At 39.0% G+C, this 19,454-nt stretch overlaps 1 protein-coding gene across 2 annotated transcripts in view; it reads right to left on the reverse strand.

Moving 5' to 3' along the window:
- Nucleotides 1-4,324: 4,324 nt before the first annotated feature.
- The window catches only part of LOC101166465 (tensin-3), a 65,129-nt gene continuing 49,999 nt past the window's right edge, over nucleotides 4,325-19,454 (reverse strand). Inside the window, exons 17-27 of one of the 2 annotated variants that reach the window (XM_011474266.4) lie at nucleotides 14,655-14,811; nucleotides 11,963-12,420; nucleotides 9,727-9,810; nucleotides 9,443-9,574; nucleotides 9,219-9,314; nucleotides 9,021-9,098; nucleotides 7,891-7,968; nucleotides 7,632-7,800; nucleotides 7,478-7,546; nucleotides 5,627-5,656; nucleotides 4,325-5,212 (exon numbers count right to left, since the gene is read on the reverse strand). In XM_011474266.4, the coding sequence (XP_011472568.1) occupies nucleotides 5,071-5,212; nucleotides 5,627-5,656; nucleotides 7,478-7,546; nucleotides 7,632-7,800; nucleotides 7,891-7,968; nucleotides 9,021-9,098; nucleotides 9,219-9,314; nucleotides 9,443-9,574; nucleotides 9,727-9,810; nucleotides 11,963-12,420; nucleotides 14,655-14,811 (1,493 nt within the window). In that variant the 3' untranslated portion in view covers nucleotides 4,325-5,070. The remainder of the gene's footprint in view (nucleotides 5,213-5,626; nucleotides 5,657-7,477; nucleotides 7,547-7,631; nucleotides 7,801-7,890; nucleotides 7,969-9,020; nucleotides 9,099-9,218; nucleotides 9,315-9,442; nucleotides 9,575-9,726; nucleotides 9,811-11,962; nucleotides 12,421-14,654; nucleotides 14,812-19,454) is intronic. The other variant, XM_020702551.2, reaches the window with a different exon arrangement.

A 19,454-nucleotide genomic window follows, 5' to 3' on the forward strand; every position in this document is an offset into this window, starting at 1 on the left:
AATGGATGTCGAACTTTGTCCCTAAGGAGAAAATAGTTAACTTGGTTGGCTCAGTCTGGGTAGATTTTCAACTTTTGTTTCGCTAAAAGAAAATGACCTCTGAGCTGCCCTCCTTGTTCCAGCTCAAGTAGAACTAAAAAAATAAGCAGAAGGAAACCATTCTAGAATTCTATTTCTATTTCGTTTTTTTTTAACAACTAAAGCTTTATGAATGGGTACACTGAGAGTTCATAAAGAATGACATTATTTAGGTCCGAAAGAGTAAACATTTTCTGCTTTAATGTTTATATGAGAAGAGAATAGGCTCTTCCCACATGACTATCACCTTATCTATCCATCATCTTAGCTTTTGACATCTGAGGAAAATCTACCTGACAACTTGGCAAAGGGAAATCTAAACAATTATTCTTTACATTTCCAAACATACAAACTTTAGTAAAGTGGACAATCACCACTTAAACTCACCCGATGACACTGGATCTGTTTTTGCTAAAATATTATGTTTTACTTTGCTATGTTTTTCTTAAGGGGAGGGCATGTAAACCATAACTAAAAGTACCATATTTTTCGCACTAATAAATAAATTGTTGGCTCACGCAGAACAAAATAATATGACACACAATATGAACAAAATACGAATGTGGGCGTGGTTAAAAACAAACCTCTGTTTCCAAGGAAATCAAAAATGTTGCTTTTGTCGACTCTTCTAAAAAAAAAAAAAATCTGTTCGTCACACCCAGGCTACCAAAACATAAAATGGTTGCTATGGAGATACAATCAATAGAAAAGCCGCCATTTTGGGGGAACATTTTTTTTTTTAAAGAAATTTGTCTCTTGCAGTTCTGACCAGGGGGATGGAGGAGAGTGAAAAATCTGAAGCAGCTGCTCAGGCATTGGTTTGAATGGGGTAATGGGAAGTTTTTGCCTCAGTGTATAAACTACATGGAGCCTAAACAGAGAAGCTGCACATATTTTTAGCCTTTTTGGAATCCATCCCATCAAAACAAGCATCCAAAATGTTCAGTAAAGAATGAAGGATGTGAGATTTTTGGACCTTTGGGGTTTTTATGCTATTTTCAAAAGGCTCGACAGAAAGAAAGTTCAAATATTCATCACCTTTTCAAGCAATTATTGCTTACACAGCACCGTTTTTACACTAAAAGCCACCATAGGAGCAAACTTTTTCTTGGATTTGATCCAGAATTTACAGTAAAAGCAGATGAAGTATGCAACATATGTGCATTTGGCCAGACTTATTCTACCGAAAGAGTTTTTTAGGAAGAAAACCAGCACCCTTTTTGCAACCAACCCTGCAGAGACTGCACCCTCCACTCCCTAAACTGCAAATATAGCCTGTGAGATGGTGTGTGTGTGTGTGTGTGTGTGTGCTTGCCTCCGTCCAGAGCAGCCAGCGGAGCACTTAGCACGATCTTTATATAGCTAACTCAAATAAAGCAAGAGAAGGCCGGGGATCAGAGGGAGTCTGTGAGGGAGGCATTCCCTAACGGAAGCCTGCCTTAGCTTTTCGAAATCGCTGCCAGGAATGCCGTGTCGTCCAGCAGGAGCAGCAGGGCCTGCGAAAACCACTTTTCCTCCAGGTGCTTGACAGGAAGCGTTGCAGGAAATGAAAGCAGAGGGGAGAAAATGGTGGCGGGTGACTCAGCAAAGAGGAGGCAGACCACAGGGAAAAGAGCGTGTCAGGCCCGCCTGAGCGAAAGCAGAGCTCCTATCAACCCCGAGAATCTGGGAAGCTCTGAAAAGGCAACACGACTCCCCCTCCGAAACGAGCACTTTCTCATCCACTAACCACTCTTCCTCACGTTGCCTCTTTTTATTTTACACACTGTGTTAAATTTCTATTCTTTCTCATCCTTTTTACCTTTTGACGGCCTTCTTTGTGTGCAGGCTGTGGGAAAGTTTCCCGTTAGGGTGAGGTCATCCACCACCGACAGCCACCCCCCCCCCCCTCCCTCTATGAAGACACACACACACCATCACTGCATCCCCCACCCTTTGGCTACCCCCCCCTCTCCACCCAAACACCACCACCACCACTACCACCAGCAGGCAGGACAGCCGAGTTCCCCATGTCTCTGTCCCACTTCCAGCAGCTCCTGCGCTCTCTCCCTCCCCGCTGAATGACGCCTCATTCAGAAGCTGCAATCTGACCATCACCGGGACAGACAGCCGTCAGTCCAGACGGCACCCGCATGGCCTGCCATGGGTTGCTGCTCCCGAACTTTCCCATTGTCGCTTTCCCAGATGCGTGCGCATCCATTCAAGAGAGCGACACTTTTCCGTGCAGCTAAAAACAAAAGCAGCAGGGGGCCGCAAACAATGTCATTCAGACTTGAAAATTCTGTGTCCAGGAAAAAAGAAAGAAAAGAGAAAACGTGTGGCTGAGAACCGCCATCTAGTGACAAAATTGCAAACTAAATCAAATATTCAAAATGGAAAACATTGACCTAAGTTTTGCATTTACAGGGTGTTCTTAGCAATATTTAACACTTTGTTCCAAATTCTTCATATTAAACTGGAAATTTGGGTGACTGGAATACCTGGGGTATCCTCTCTTCTTCATCAGAAAAGTTAATTATATATAAAAAACACACATTTGTCAAGAAAGGGTTCATGTTTCCAAGCTGCAGTCCTGTATTACACAGTGCACAGTGGATTCCAAATCTTGGCCATGACAGATTTAGGAGCCTTTAACTCATTCAGTTTTCAAGCTCTAGAATAACGTCATCTAATCCATACCCTTCCAAAAAAAAAAAAGTAAAGTAAAACGCCATCGTGCTGCAGAGCCATTTCAACCCATAAAAATCTAGACCCATTTTTCCTTAAATTGAAAATGATGTGACTTATACCACAGACCAAGTGGAACACATTAGACATTTCTGATGTTTTTCTGTTATGATGATGAAACCATGTTTTTGGGGGGGAACTTTATTCTTTAGAAGGCCCCACCCTCATTCTAAAGTGCCCATACCATGCAAAATCAACTTTTTGAGTTTTTAATGGTATTTTTACTCCCCCAAAGCTGTGTTTTTGATCCTTTCACACATTTCTGAGCATGCCTTTAAAAACCTGCACTCTGAGCAGCACCCAATCCACAAAAAAGAGCGGTTCCTCACATTGTGACATAGATAGGAAAGGAACCGCCCCTTCTATCCTGCCAGCACCGCCCCCCAGGTTAACACACAATCACTTTCTCTGCAGAGCTAGCATTGATCAGCAAAACACTATAATTTTCTATGGACAATATGCACATCCATCTATGCAAAAGTTCGGATATTGTTTGTTTTTTGTGGTTGAAACACAGACACGATGCCAAGGCTGACTGTAGTAGACGTCATGAAATAGGTGGCACCCACACGGAGCGAAAGGCGGAGCCTCAGAGATCGAGTGGTCTTACTTCCGGGTTAGATAAAGAGGTGCAAAAATAATTAATATTCAGTTAGAAAAAAAGGCTTCAGTGTGCCTAAGGGGACACCTATTATATTTATAGATATAGTTTACTCTGAAAGATTTAAGCAATAGATGATATAGGCTCTTTAACTAAATTTGTCTAAATAATAAAAATGAAGGTTAAATTTAGCAACAAAAAAAGTGCATGAGCAATTAAATCAAAGACCACGGTTTTTGTATTTCTGTTGTCAAGATGGACTGATAAACAGAGTGGATAAAGGCGCATTTACTTGTAAAACAAGCCACCTAGTGGTTACATTGTGAACTGACATGGTTCCAGTGATTTTGTTTCAAAAAGTCTTGAACTAAGGAGAGCCAAAAGTGAAAGAGGGTCTTAAAATTCTTCACAGAAGTTTTTCAGTTTTCTCCAGCACTTGGGCCCTCAAATAAAAGTTGTTGTTCACCTTTCAGCATGTCTCTTCAGCTTTCACTGATTCACAGGTGGTTTGGCAGTGATTTTTACGCTGGATATCCTTCCTGACACAATTTTATTCGGGCTGGGGACCAGCACAGGGAGACCCAGACCTGGGCCCTCAAATAATTACAGTTATAATGCATTCCCTGTCTAGTTTCCTTGAGCCGGACAATGTGATACACAACTATTTTGAATAGTTAATAGTTTAGCACTCAATTGTGACTGACAGGAGAAAAAGAGGAAAACCCAGTAAGGATACATTTGAAATACAACCAAGCCCCAAAGAACTATTAGGGAACCAGTGATGATCTATGATAGATGTCATAGATCATGAAAATTATTGAGGGCTGAACTGGAAGAGATTCGGAGGATGACAGTGAAAGTGGTTTGTGTTTTCCTGGGAAAGAGTTTTAAGACCATTTAATAAGAGAACTTCATATATTTTGAGGTAATACATTAATTTATAATTGTGCAAAAACAAAAAAAGAGGTACACATCAAAGAGAAAGATAAAAAAAACTCTAGATTAAAGTAGAGTAAAGTATTGACAACTATATTAGTAAAACCCAAACCTTTGGTAGGCTTTACACAGGATCCTCTTATTTTACCAGAATGTACAGAATGTGTAAATGTACAAAAATATATGGGAGTCATATTTGAGTAGAAGACATTCCACACATCTGTTATGGGTGATAAATATAATACTTAAAAAAAAAAAAAAACTCATGTCATTCTTGATACATACAGAGAAAAATCAGATTTCTAACCGGCTCACGTTTATTGGTCGGGAAATCTCAATTGCATCTTTCATTTAAAGGAGTGGCGAGTCATTTTTAGAGCGACTTCTAAAAATATTTATAATCATCTGAAGAGGAGATTACTTTTTGTGACATTATATACTGTCTCCAACAAGTCGACTGCAGTTAAACTTCTGCAAAAATAGACTTTTGTTGTAAATGTTAGTGGAAAAATTGTATATGTATGTTTTTACATTTTATGAAAAAAATAAAATAATGATTTCCTTTTTGACATGAACGTTTTACATGTCCATCTCCCTCTGGTGGTAGCATGAAGAATTGCAGTCAATTCTCTGAAGGAGAGAAAAACTCAGAAGTTTGGGTATTGTTTTTCCGTTAACAGCGTCTCAGTCGATCCTTAAACAGTCTTTGGCTTCAGCTCTTAAGAACCTCACTTTTTATGGGAGCCAATCATAACCTTTGAGACAAAGTTGACGATGGCGCTTGCTGGCTGCTCCGGGTCGTGCTCCGCAAAGAGATGGCACATATTCTCTGTGTCACTCTGTGATTTCCTGGCAACAAATCCAAAGATCCTAGAAAACAGCAGCACACAAATAGGGTTGGAGTCTCATTTGAGTCTTTTTTTTTACTGTTTACCTAGGGTGTTCCACAAGAATCTGCTCTGGGCCCACTTCTGGGGCCACACGCAGTACACAGCCTGATTACTCTCAAATATTTCATTTAAAAATCACATCATCTCATTAAGAGAAGCTGATCATTTGTCATAACTTTGATTATATGGTTGCTAAAATCAACAAAAAAATAACCCAAAACAAATTAACCGTGAATGATTTTGTTTTTAACCATTCTCTGTTTGAACAAATTAAAGAAATATTTCCTGATTGTACTTGCAGAAAGATTAAATTTTTTTTTAAATAATTGAACATGTGATCTTGGGGGAAAAAAAAAAAAAAACAGAGCCAAGATTAGGAAAGGAGAGAACTTACTTTGCTGTGGATCCGCTGTCTCGTGTCCACCTGATAGAAATAAAACATGTGAACTTATTTTCAGCTTCAAATGGGGAAGGTTACTGTAAATGACAGCCTTTGCAGTCTTGAAAACTGTCTTTTAATGTGGTAGCGTTAAAGGACTTGATGAAGGTTTTAGTTCACAGTTTAAAAAGGATTTTTAAAATAAAACACTAAAAAAGTGATCTGATTAGCAGCTTCCATAGTACTTTTCCTTCTCATTATTTAATGCTCTCCTATAGAAAGATGATTGGATGGCACCAAGTTAACTTTTGGATGGATTTTCAAAGGTTCTTGTAACATATATTTTACTGTCAATTTGACATTATTAACTAAAGTCCAGCTCCAATCATCATTGGATCTATTGTCAGTCAGTCAGACTTTACTGTTTGGAACACGCTACACATTAGAAGCTTTAGCTTAGATACAAAACCTGTAACTCCCAACCTTGTATGCAACGCATAAAAAAAGACCAACATTATGACAGAGCGCTGTGTTCCTCTAAAACATTAGTAAACACAACCAGAAATCATCCATACAGAAATTGCTCCGGATTATAAAGTGGACTGTTGTATATATTATCATAATCCTAAACTTTTAAGATTTAATATAGATTTTTATGATTAACAATATCATTTTTTAAACAACTTAAACAACTATAATGCTACAAACATATTAATATGCTGTACATAATATTATATAACAGCACCATCAGACAACTGTTATTAATAATGCTTTTGCCTTTTGTTAAATCTTTATTCTATTCCTTCCGTTTTAACTTTTGTCAGCTCATTTAGCATTGATGGTGTTGTTCCGTCTGCTTCATTCATTTTAAAAATAGATACCCTGTAATTAAAAGTGAGCCTTTTTAAATGTCCGATCAAGGTGTATGCGAATAAACGCACATTCATTCAACCCTTATTCACTTTTGCACAAATATGGGAACTGTTTTTACAGTTTGCATGCAGCTTCATTTTGAAAAGGAAAAAGCATTTCTGATATTGACTTTTATTTTTAATTGTGCTCCACTTCCATATCTCCAAGGGTATTGGTCTTGCAAATCTTGTGTGTGCCTGTCTGTGCGCAGAAGTTTTGTGAAATAAATCTTCCATCATTAATGTATGAATTTACTTAAAACCTGTAAAGAGCTGTGTGCAGACTATTTGTCAGTGTATGTGACTAAATCATGCAATTTACTTATCACACTCTTATATTATGACCTTGTATTATTGACTGCCCCCCTCCTCCTCTATCGCCCCCATCTTAACCCCTTATCCCCCATCTCTAAAATCCCACTCTCTCTCTTCTTTTCTTCCGTTCGGTGACACAAGGAAAGCATACAAATATAATTATCATAAATAAAGCTCAGCCTCAAAAACAAAGGGGGTTTATGCAAATATACACTCTGTTTGTCCGAAGATCCGCAAACCCATATTGTAACTAAAATCTGTAATAAAATGTCCGTTTTTGACATTGACATGTCAAATCACATGTTTGTCGTCAGCTGAAGCCAACTTCTTTTTTTTATCCTTTAACATTTATTTAGCTAATTTCGACATACAGAAGGTAATGTACTGATGAATTGCAGGCAGTTGTTTCAATTCATCTATATTGTAGACGAGGCTAAGGTTTCTCAGACACACGTTAATTTGACAAACCATAAATTATTTTTATTATTATAACTATTATTATTATTCGAACAAAAAAGGGACTTTTTGATCTATATGACGGCTGTTTGTTGTCTAGGGTTTCATTAAATCTCAGAAGCTAAAAATAATGAGGCACACTTTGAAAGTACAGAATTGGTAAAAAAGTGGGGGGGTCACTCACTTCCTCCCCTGGGGGTCCAGAGAGCAGAAGATGACTGTGTTGACGGCATAGTGTCTCCTGAAGAACAGCCTGTGGAGCCAAACAAACAAAGCCACATGTGTGATGGTGTTCAGCTGTGAGCGTGTGTGTTTTAGGCGTGCACACCAACACTCACTTCCTCTGGTTGTCCGTGAGCGTGATTCCCTGAGCCGACACTTTAAAGTGGACCACGGTGGAGGGGGGCGGAGGGTCCATGGTGAGGGTCACCGTGGTGGCCTTTTGCACCGCCTGGTGTCCCGTCAGGGACTCCAGCTCCACGGAGCCCAGGTACCACACGTTACACGCTGCACATGTGCAGGTTTCACAAGCAGGTAAGATAAGATAAGAGACTCCACGAAGAAGGGGGTGAATTGTGACAGATGGGGGGGACTTACCCGCTCCCTGCTTGAGAAGGTCAGCAGCTGAGTTTGTTGCTGTCTGTGCTGGAGAATCACTGAGCTCCTCCACTGGGTCTGGAAGCAAAGAAAGACTCGCCTTAAGACATAAACACTCAATAACCATCCATCCTAACCCGCTACAGCCCTTTCAGGGTCATGGGGTCGCTGGAGCCCATCGCTGGGCGAAGGCGCGGTACACCGGGACAGAGGTTTGTCGCAGGGCCACACAATCCCTCCCACACACACTCACACATGCACACCTGAGGACACTTTAGTCGCCAATCAACCTAGGAACAAACATGTGTGATCATAAAACTTGGCTCAATGTAGACTCAATGCTAACATAATTTAGTCTCTTGATCTTTCAGAAAGTGAAAATTTATATTTTTGCATTCTTGCTTTTCTATTTGTATCTTCTGCAGCTTCACTAAATAATTCACTAATAATTTGGGATTAAAAGGGAATTAAAATAATTAAATAAATGTGTCGTTTTCTTATTTAAAATGTAATAAATACATATAAACAGGGTTTAATTGGAACACAGGGAGAAACACGGCAGATTTTTTTAATGTACTTTAACACAAAATTGTTTTTTTATATAAAAGAAATCAAGGATTTGTTCATTCAAATATAAAGTTAATCTAATAAATTATTTTTAATTTAATAAAGTGTGTAATACAAATACGGAAAAATCAAATAAAACATGAATATTGTAATATAATTGTATGTAAAAATGATCAATACAGGTAAAGATTATGTAATTGAGCATTTTTTTGACAAAACACATCTTATTACAAATACAATAGAAAAAGCATCTGCATTAGCTTCTTCTCATAAAATCACTTTATTCTTTTCTCCTGTCTCTATTTTTCTAGAAATTTAAATTGACAGTTGAGAAAACCTGTAACAATGTATGGAAAATACCAAAGTAACACACTTTTTAAACAATTTTCCTAGAACCAATGTGTCTGGAAGAAAAACTCCAGACTCCTGCAGTAACTTTTGTCATGATTTACAGTGATGTTTGGAACTGCAGGAGTCCAGCCGCCCGTCACGAGGGCGTGTCAAATTCTCAGCTGGACTCGTGAAGCCATTTAACAGCAAACTGTGACACAAACCGTGTTTACCTCTGTCAGGCAGGATGAGTCTGCAAGGCAGTGCCAGGGGAGTGATGGAGTGCTGACACACCAGGGCCGTGAGGCTTCCTGTGAAAAAGAGAAGTGTTCAAAACACTTCAGCTGCACCGAGCCCAGCCGACCCGCAGGGGGCAGCAAAGAGCAGGCTAAACACATCTGGATCTGAAAATGACCGCTACTAAATCTCACCAAAGTAGGGCTCATTGGGGCAGCCTTTCAGACGGACGCCCTTTGGCGTGCACTCTATCAGGAAGTGTCTCACCAGCTCGTTGGACAGATCTCCTCCTGCATCATTTTAGGACATTTTACACATAAATAACTCAATTTCAAGAAGAAGCAGCTTCCAGATGGGTCTGTGCACCAGGTTGTCAGATTTTCCATAAAGATTTGTTGGATTTGTTTCACATTTTCACCTTTTTTACTGTGCTGCAGCACAGTTGGAGGGGGAGTGGCCACCTTCATGGCCAGTCCGTAAGCCCCGCGGAAGGAATGGCTGTCTCTGACGATGAATGAGCCGGGCTCTTTGTCCTTCAGCACGGCAATGGCTGTTTAGTGGGTCAACATAGGGAGGAAGTGGAGATAAGCTAAAGTTAGAAGCAAGTTTTCTTTTAGCCTGCATCTGGAGCTTTGCACAAGGATGCATTGTGTGCTCGCAGGAGGCCGTTATAGGCCGCTCTCCTCCAAGGCCAATATTTACCTTGGTCTCTGGAAATGTCGGGCTTGTACCAGAACTTGGAAGTGTCCTGAACAAACTTCACAGTGTCCTGCTTACTGCTGGAGTCTGCAAGGCACAGATTAAAACAGCTCCTGTTAGGATCCAGGCTGAGTTTGAAGCCAAACAGCAGCAAAGAGAAAACCGTTTAAAGGTTTCAAAAAGTTTGTATCGACTCTCCGCAGCTGGAGTTCCAAGAAGTTTTTCTTACTAGTGACAAAACTTTGAAAAAGTAACTCAATTTCAACCAGATAAAAATGTTTTTAGACAAAATCGGAAAAAAAGTCATTTTCTAGGTCATTTTTTCTGCAGAGTGGTTGTAATTTATGAGAAATTTGCTTCTGAGTTGTGGGAAGGACCATTGACGCACTCCCTTCCCCTCCCCATTAATGAGAGCTTTCTGTTTACAGTGGCAGGAAGCTAGTTGCCCGCCCCGCGTGTTTTCTTCTTCTTCTTTCAAAGGGCTTTTTTTGTTTGTTTGATTTACCACAATTTGAATAAAGTAATTCTCAGAAATATAATTTTGTGCGTAATTTTCTTTACATTTGTCCTCCGTTATCAGATTGGGTCTATAAATTATGTTCATTCAAGAGTGGACTTGTTGCTATGGATCACCTGCTACAGAATGCTACAAAAGCCACAAGCACTTGCTCTTGAAGTAATGTACTGGTGAAAGTAATCCTCACTCCAATTAAAAAGAAAATCAGAAAGGAAGCTATTATTTCTACACGTTTTTTTAAGATAAAATGTTAAAAATCTGTTGATCATCTCGCATCATTTGTTTCCTGACTGTTAGTGTGCAACGGCTCTTTTGACAGCCAGATTTGTGCAGGTATGACTCACAGTAGAACAATGCGCCGTCTGATAAAACCTCATTGCCTCACAAACCAGACCTCAGCCTGACCTGCTCTGTCGGTGGCCAAAGCCTCCTTCGGCGGGGCCAGGTTTGTTTAAAGAATTCAGGACAACTTTTGAACCAATCCCTCACGTCCATTTTTAGGTTTAAAAAAATGCAGATGAAATCCACAGGGAGAGAGTCCTGTCATAAACCTGGAGCAACGTCTGGGGCATTTAAAAATGGAAAAAGACAAAAACAAATGCTGAAAAGCCTGTTAGGAAAATAAGCATAATTGTTTTTGTTTGATAACATCAGCTGTAAAAATGTTATTAAATGTTTTTTCACCCATAATTTAAAGTTGAATGCAGTTCTCAATTTGATCATGCTATTTGAAAATGCTTATTACGATTTAAAATTCAATAAGAGACATTACAATTCAATCTGACATTTAAAAAAATTAAATCAAAGTAAAATAAATTGCTTTTTAAAAGTTGATGGGTTTTGGAACCATGGTTCAAATAAAAATGCATTTACAGTTCAATATTAATATTTCGATCAATTGTTTACTTTAAATTCAAGTTAAAGTAACTAAAAATTGATTCATGGGGTGTTTATGTCAAAATTTAATTGTCAATTAAATAACACTTTGAATTATGGGTGAAAAAAACTTCCATATGAAAAAAGTCAAAAAGGGCAAATGTTAATAAACTGGCAAATTAGAAAAACTCTTGCAAAAATATAATTGAAAAAAACAGTTCAGGTCAACTATTTTACTGTTAACTTTAGCTTGGCAACTCGTAAACAGTCCCTCACTGAAATATTAAGCTGATGCCCCCTTTTTTAACTGATAGTGTGTTTTTTCTACCACAGAATATAATATAGTCTTTAAATGTTTGGGGAAAACATTTTTGCCACCAAATTGGGGCGAAAATCTGGTTGACTGCCACGTTTTTAATGCTTCTGCTCAAAGGCCGTGTCACACAGCCACAACGTACATTATGAACATTTTTCACGTATGATATTTCTGTCTTTTGTGATACATGGGTGATAAACGTAATAATCTTTGAAAATTTCAAGTAAAGACCGCATTTTTCTCACTCCTTCCATGTATATTCAGGTTTGAGCAATTTTTATCTGTGCAACTTGCTCAAAATATACGTAGTGGCTGTGTGACACAGCCTTTATATTAGACGGTGAGGGTTATTAAGGCCGTATGTCGCACATTTACTCCAGACCGTTTCATCCAGAACTCCACTTAAATTACAAATGGAAAAAGCCATGAAATATATTTTTTAATTTACAGGTACTTGGAAATAAACTCAGGTATGAGGGATGTTTAAAAGTATTTGAAACATGTAATAAAAGTGTTTAATGTAAGTTTACCTGCTCCCGGTGAGGGGGCGCCACTGAGTCCTCTGAAGGGGTCAGAGGTCGTTGATGGTGAAAAGGAGATGCTGAGGCTGCTGCTGCTGTGAGGGCTGGAGAACCCACTGAGAGACGGGGAGTGGGAGCCCGTCTCTCCCGCCTCCATCCCTCTTCTCTTCTCGGGTAACATTGGAGCAGGACCTCTGTCCCCCCCTAGATTCAGGCTCCCCAGGTCCTCCACGGCCTCAAGCAAGCTGCGTTCTAGGTCACCGTTCCCTAACAACAACAACGAGGACAAGTCTGTGCTGTCTGTCCCTTTGCAGACGTCTAAAGTCCCTGCCAGACTTTTCAGAGGGTCCAGAGGAGAGCTGTGGGCATTTGGAGTGAGGATGGTGTGGGGGGGTGAGGGCTGAGGAGGATACGGGGAGTTCAGGGAGCTTGGAGTCCGGTCAAGCCATACAGGAGGAGGAGTGGAACTGGAAGGAGTGAATAAAGTGGAAAGAAAGGATTCAAGGGGTTATTTTCTGTCTTCAGAGGTAAGCTGTTGCTTTTTGACATGTGACCTATTTTAGCCAGTCATGTTCTGAAAATAATAATTTGTCAGCATTTTGATAAAAAAAATAGATCAAGTTCTGTTTCCATGACGACCGTGTTTGCCTCTCCTGAGAAATGCAGTAAATGCAATCGCACACGCTTTTCAGCTGATAACATTCACCGTCCACTTTAACATTTTCATCAGTGTTCAGCAACATTTATATGGAGCTAGATAACTATCAAAATGAAACCTACACTCAGACACAAAGTTGTGCAGAAAAAAAAATCTCAAAACCTCTGATTTGACATCTGTTTTGAATACGATTTTTCCTTGTTGGAACATGACTTTTTTATGAAAAGAACTTATCCACATTTTTTATACAAATTCTTTTGTTTTGATCATGACTTTTCTTTGCCCAGCGACATCCCCAAAACATCACTGCTCTAGAGGAGATCTGCATGGAGGAATGGGCCAAAATACCCGCAACAGTTTGTGAAAACCTTATGAAGACTTACAGAAAACATTTTAATGCTGTCATTGCAAACAAAGGGTGTATAACAAAGTATTGAGTTAAACTTTTGTTATTTATCAAATACTTATTTTTCACCATCATTTGCAAAAAGAAATCTTTAAAAATCAAACAATGCGTTTTTCTGGATTTTTTTTCTCATTTAGTCTTTCATAGTTGAGGTAAACCTATGATGAAAATTATCTTTTTAAGTGGGAGAACTTGCACAATTGGTGGCTGATTAAATACTTTTTTGTCCCACTGTAGTCACAAAACATCGATTCGCATTTCTACTGACTCACACTAGAGATGGAACGGCAGATGTTGAAGACGTCTCCCGGTTATAGATAGAGCTGTGACAGTGTGGGAAAAACGCTACCTGTGCTCTCTGGTACAGACATCTTCAGAATATTATATATTGCCCAGTAATAAACAGACTGTAGACACTTTGTTGCCTTTTTGGTAGCCATGAAGCCTGACTCTCATGAAGAACGCGGGGCAGGACGCTTCGCCTTTATTTTTGATTGATACTTTATTGATCCCACAATGGGGAAATTCTTCTCCACATTTTGACCCATCCCCTGGGGGAGCGGTGAGCTGCAGCCTAACCGCGCTCGGGAGGCAGTAGCGTTAAGGGCCTTGCCTAAGGGCCCTCACTGGGTGATGTTCATTGCTCGCCATTGATATGGTAATTGACCCAGTACCATTGTTTATCCCCCTCCGGGAATCGAACCCTGGATTCCTGCATTGTAGCCTCTCACCTTACCAACGAGCTACCCAGCCAGCAATACTTATTTATTATTTATACAGACATGTAACGTTGCGCTGCACAAAATAGTTCCCAAACAAAACATGTAGTGATATTCATCTCACTCTAACAGTGCGCGTTCATGTTTAATGTTACAGAGTGAAGGAGAACAGTAATAAATCCCCCCCAACACAAAATCCTTCAGCGGGCGGCCGTGTCGCGCACTCAAGAACGCATAAGCTTGTAATGGAAATGAATACAATGGAAATTAATAATTAGAATGCAGTAAATTTGTCGTATTTCCTCGCGAGATGGAAACTTTTGTTCTAAAATGAGGATGTGTGCTTCTGCGCGCCTGTGTGTAAGTAGAGGGAGTGCGCCGCATGCAATGTAGAGGTAGTGAGAGCCGCGCGCCGACAAGAGGGCGTGACAGGCGCTGTGCAGAGAGTGAAGGAGAGAACAGTCTGACAAAAAAAATGAGTTAAAAAAAAAAGTGTGGTGATGTGATTATCGTCACACCCCTAGTTATAAACAACTTAAGTATTAAGCATTACAATTACACCACATTTAGGGCTGTGAGGATAAAGCTAAAACAAAACAACTCTTAGCATACAGAGATTTCTTCATATTTTTTTTTTTAACATGGTGCAGGATAAAATTAATTTCAACATTTCACAAAGAGGATTCTGATATTGAAGATCACGATGTCAACATTTTTTTAAACTGATGAACATCATAGACTCAGTTACACCAGCGATCTATTACCAGCTAACCTGAGTATTTGTAGATGATCTTTTTTGGCTTGCTTTGTTTAAAATGTGTTACATACTGTATAGTTTAAATTGGGTTGCTTTTCTCTTTGGAGCTCAGCCTAACAACAAACGTCAGCTAGAGCTGCTTAGTGAGTCAGGCTGTGTACCTGTCTGTGTGTGGGAGGGGGCTGCCAGATGATACTGAGCACATGGAGCCGAAGATCTTCTGACAGGAAGCAGAGGTGACATCTGACCTGAACAGTTCTCCATCTGTGGATCCGCCTCCACTGCTGCGGTTCATGCTGTCCAGGAAACTCCGGGATTCTGGAGACAAAAACGAAAAGAGGAACAAATAAACCGTCTGCAAATACTCAACTCCATAAACTCAGGGCCGCTGCCTATGTCACCGCTCTGTTTGCTTTTGTTTGAATCCTATCTTTATTAGAATTACAGATGGGGTTGAAGCACGCCTGTCACCTGCTGTATTGAGCCGTTTCTTTTTTTTTTTTTTTGTCTTTAGCTCCATTTATTAAGAAACCCAACATGTCTGTGTAAACCCACAACATAGCTATATTTCTAGAAGCAGACACGATTCCCATCCTGATATCACTGAAACATGTCATTCAGAAAATGCCCCTGGCGATAGTAGGGACAGTGAAGTCAGATGAGTCACGCTGAAAACAGTTGATGGTTATAAAGAGCCTGTTGTTCACCCCGCCCCCCCCCCCGGTCTCCCTTCCTCCTCCTCCCGGCTTTTTCTTATTTAGTACATTTAAATTAGCAATGTTAAGCTGGTCAACAAGCTTAACACGTTACTATTAACCCAATATGACCACTCATAAACATCGTGTACATATTTGATGCACGTGTTTCTGTGAACCGTATCTCTTTAGCCTGATCCAAACTGTCCATGAAAGCCCATAGACCTTGGTCCATATTTTCTGTCCTGTAGTTCATCATCATTCCACTAGGGGCAGTAGAAAGGCTTTTCCTGCTCATTTCAAAATGACTTTCTAAACACTTTTGCCGGGAAAAAGTTTAGCAACTGTTCAAAACTTTATTGTCAGAACAACTCATCTATTGGTATTCATTTTAAAAAAAATAACTAATTGATATCAAAACAATGAGAAATTGGTTTAAAAGGACTTCCTTATAATGCGTGTACATCAAGTTAAAATTTTAGACAATGGGTAAATAAGGTAATCCCCCCCGCCCATCAATCTTCAATATTTTTGGATCTTAAACTAACATTGTTGTGAACAAAAGCGTGCCAAATTATCCAACAGATCATAATTGACACCATCTGTATCTATTAAAAATATATATTTTTGTCCATTTTTGTGTGGTTTAAAAACTACATTTTCTGTCAATTCTTTGATGTAGTGACTGCTCGGGGTTTAAAAGTAGCAATTCGAGTTATATTTCAGAGGATGCTTGAAGTTTCTTTTTGTGTTTTATAGTTCTTGCTGTCTCATTTTTCCTTTTCTAGTAAGTCAAATACTGATAAAGTTGGTGTTTAGGAAAATGGAGCAAAGAATGGATCAGTAATGAGTGTCAAGGTGCTGCAAGCTCAGTATGTTGAAATGCATGTCAGTCACAAATAAAGCCTTAGCTTTATGAGCTTTATAGCCTTTTAATTTCTTTTTTTTCATTCGTTTCCTTTAGCTACATATTTTGTTTTCCTGTTTTCTTGATCTGTTCTTTACTGTATGACTGGGTAGGAGGGGAGGTCTTGGGGGGGGGGGGGGGGGGGGGCATTTTTGACATTCTTTTTGATTGGGTTTCTTTTGCACTGAAAGGTTGGCGAATTTCATGATGCCTCCTCCAACCATCTTGCACGTTGCCCCCCGTAGTGCCACCTGACACTCCCATTGGTGTGTCTGTCTGTGTGTGTGGTGGGAGGTTGAGATTCGCAGTTGGAGAGAAGGACTCAATCCTCTTTACGCTAACTCCCAACCTTGTTAGGAACATGTTAAGACACCGCTACACATTAGGCAAGTTAGGCACAATAACATGCTACCAAATATTTTGACAGGGCTCCTAGTTCCTCTCAAAATCGATTTGATATCACCAAATGATGATGATGTCACCAAAACCAACCAGAATTATTCCATACATAAGACGCACTGTCATTTTTGGAAAAGAAATATGGATTATGGAAAAGAAGTATGGATATGGATTCAGTGCACCTTGTAGTGCGGAAAAAGTAGTAATTAAGTGAGTTGTTGACATCAAATTCTAGGTTTGTTTAATTAAAAAAATATAGAATTTTGATGAAGAGGAAACAGATAAATCACTGACAGAATGTTGATTTTTTTTAAATTATTATTACTACTTCCAACACAAACTCTCCACAAACCTCACTTCTGCAGGTTGAAGGTCAAAGCTGAAGCTAAGAAGTCTGATTTCTGGCACTTCAGTGCTCAAAGAAGAACACACCCCTTCATTGGTTGTAGTTGTTATTGCTGCTTCTGACAAACAAATTCCTCTGGTATTCCCACGCTTTCTGTGAAGTTTTTCCCTCTTGGGACGATTCCCAGAGAGCGGCACGGTCCCGGTTCTCCTTCTGGGTTCCCACAAAGGAGGATTCTTTTCCTGGTTTGTCACATCTGCTGCCCGCCTGATTACAAATCAGCCATTCTGTGGCTGACCTGTGGCTGACATCTGACCTCAGGGACACTTTGTACTCTTCTACTTTCCACATTTATATGAAACCTGGAACAAGTCCTGCAAATTCATTTTGCAAAGATTTGCAATTTGCAAAAAAAGTTTTTTAATGTGTAGAAATTGAATTAAATTCAATTTCTGCACATTAAGAAACTTTTCAATTCAATTCTAAAAAAAAGTTGTGAGTCTTAATCGAATTTGCCACAATTTACAAGTAATTGGAACAAAACTAAACAGTCATAGCTGTGACATGGGGGAAAAAAGATAGAATTCAAAGAAATTCTAACTTTTGCAGGAACATTTTACACTAGATTTGGATGGTTGGCCACAGAAGTGGGTTAACGTCATTACTTTATGAAAAATTGTTATAAAATTATTATTAAATCCAAAAGAACATTGTGTTTTACAATAATGCTGGCTATATTCATGTTTTTTGTACTCTGAGGCCTCTAATGAGTCTCAAAAGTCTGTACAGTGTTTTGGGGTGTTTTGAAAGGCGCTTTTAAACATAATTTGTTGTAATTATTATAACTATCAAAGCAGCCTAAATTTTGCACTGGGACGGCTGCTGACTGATGATGACTTTCAGAACTTTCGGATCCAATTAAGAAGCTCAAGTTCAAAAGTTCAAAAATATTTTTTTCCAACATGTGAAAACTTATGTAGAGCAGCAATATAAGATAAATGTATATAGGCAACAACAATATGAAAGAGAGTGAGAAGAAAACAAATTGTATTCTCACCAGTGGCACAAAAAGTGGGTTTGCAGCATATGCGCTTAGGGGCGCCGGCCAAAGGGGGCGCCAAACCAAAGTTGTGAAAATTATTTATAGTCAGTATTTTTTAATTTCACAGCTGTTTGCGCACATATATTTACATGATATGATCAGTAACAGAAGCACATCGTAACTGATTGGCCGCCCCCGCTGCAACCGCTCCTCCCTCCCTCGGGTCTTGTACAGAGAGCGAAATCAAACTGATTTAGATTTATTTATTTATTTATTAATCCCACGAATGGGAAATTTCCTTGTCATAGTAGCATGGAGTTTGGCACAAGCATGTACAGACAGTACAGACGAACCGGAGGGAAGACGCGCGAGGGCGCACTGTTAATTGTTTTCATTTGAATTGTGTGATCATCTGATGACAGGATTATATGGAAAGGCAAAAGAAAAAACAATCGGGGGTACAAAACAGAAAACGCAAAAGGGACAAAAATGTGTCCCTTTGAGAATGAGAATGAAGAAAGGTTTCTCTAAATCAGTGTTTTTCAACTTTTTTTGAGACAAGGCGCACTTTAACCTTGACAAAAATCCCGCAGCATTCACTCTTCTAAAAATCAAAAAAAGAGAAACTCTATAGTCTGTATTGATGTACAGTTCCTCCGCATTTTTTTAAAAAGTTGTAATAAAAGTTAAGATAGTTTTCAGTAATAATTTTCAACTAAATTATTTGACATTTTACTATGGTAGTTGTTTTACCCTTCAGTTTATTAACATGCAATTTTATGTAACCCTTACAAAAAAAAAAACAAATACATTCTTTCTAAATTGTGATTTATTTTTTTTATATTTACTTCAATGTTGGTGCAAAGGCAACTGTAATTTTTGAACAACTATATGATCACAATATGTTTGATAAATTTTACACAAAAAGACTAACATTATATTTATGTTTTCTGTAGCCACACAAAAAGTGAACATGTTGAAGTTTTATTAGTTTTTTTCTTGTCTTAATCCAGTGCTTCTCAATTATTTTTTTGCAAGGCGCCCCTTAGGAAAAAGAAAATTCCCCCCCCCCAACTCCCTAAAAATGATTCTATTTTTACATATGGTTTAGTCTCTGTATTCTTTGAAAATCTTCCAAACACAAAGTTTATATCACACAGCTGTGAGGATGGAGAGAAAGAAGAGAAGAGAGAGAAAAAGAATCAGGACAGATGGAGGAAAGAAACAGGTTGGTCTTATGGTGGACGTTCAGGACAAAGCCAGTTCGTACCAAATCTGTCATTTTCAAATAGTATTCTTAATTTAAAAAAAAAAACATGCATTAGCAAGATGTTTAATTTATTTAAAACAAGAAATAATTGTTGCTTGGCCTTAGGATTTAGTGGAGAGGAACACAGACAAGAGGTGAAGGAGACCGACATGAGGTTGGTGATGCATCTGATATCAGAGAGAGCAGAGATGACTTCAGGTAGGAATAATTAAACTATTACAATTACAAAAACCTAGATGCTCATTCTAGTTTAAACTTCTGCTGACCACCTGTTCACTTATTTTGGGAAAAATAAGTGCAGA

Source organism: Oryzias latipes, chromosome 4 (assembly GCF_053564925.1).
Source record: "Oryzias latipes strain Hd-rR chromosome 4, Olatipes_Hd-rR_3.1".
Classification (NCBI taxonomy): domain Eukaryota; kingdom Metazoa; phylum Chordata; class Actinopteri; order Beloniformes; family Adrianichthyidae; genus Oryzias; species Oryzias latipes.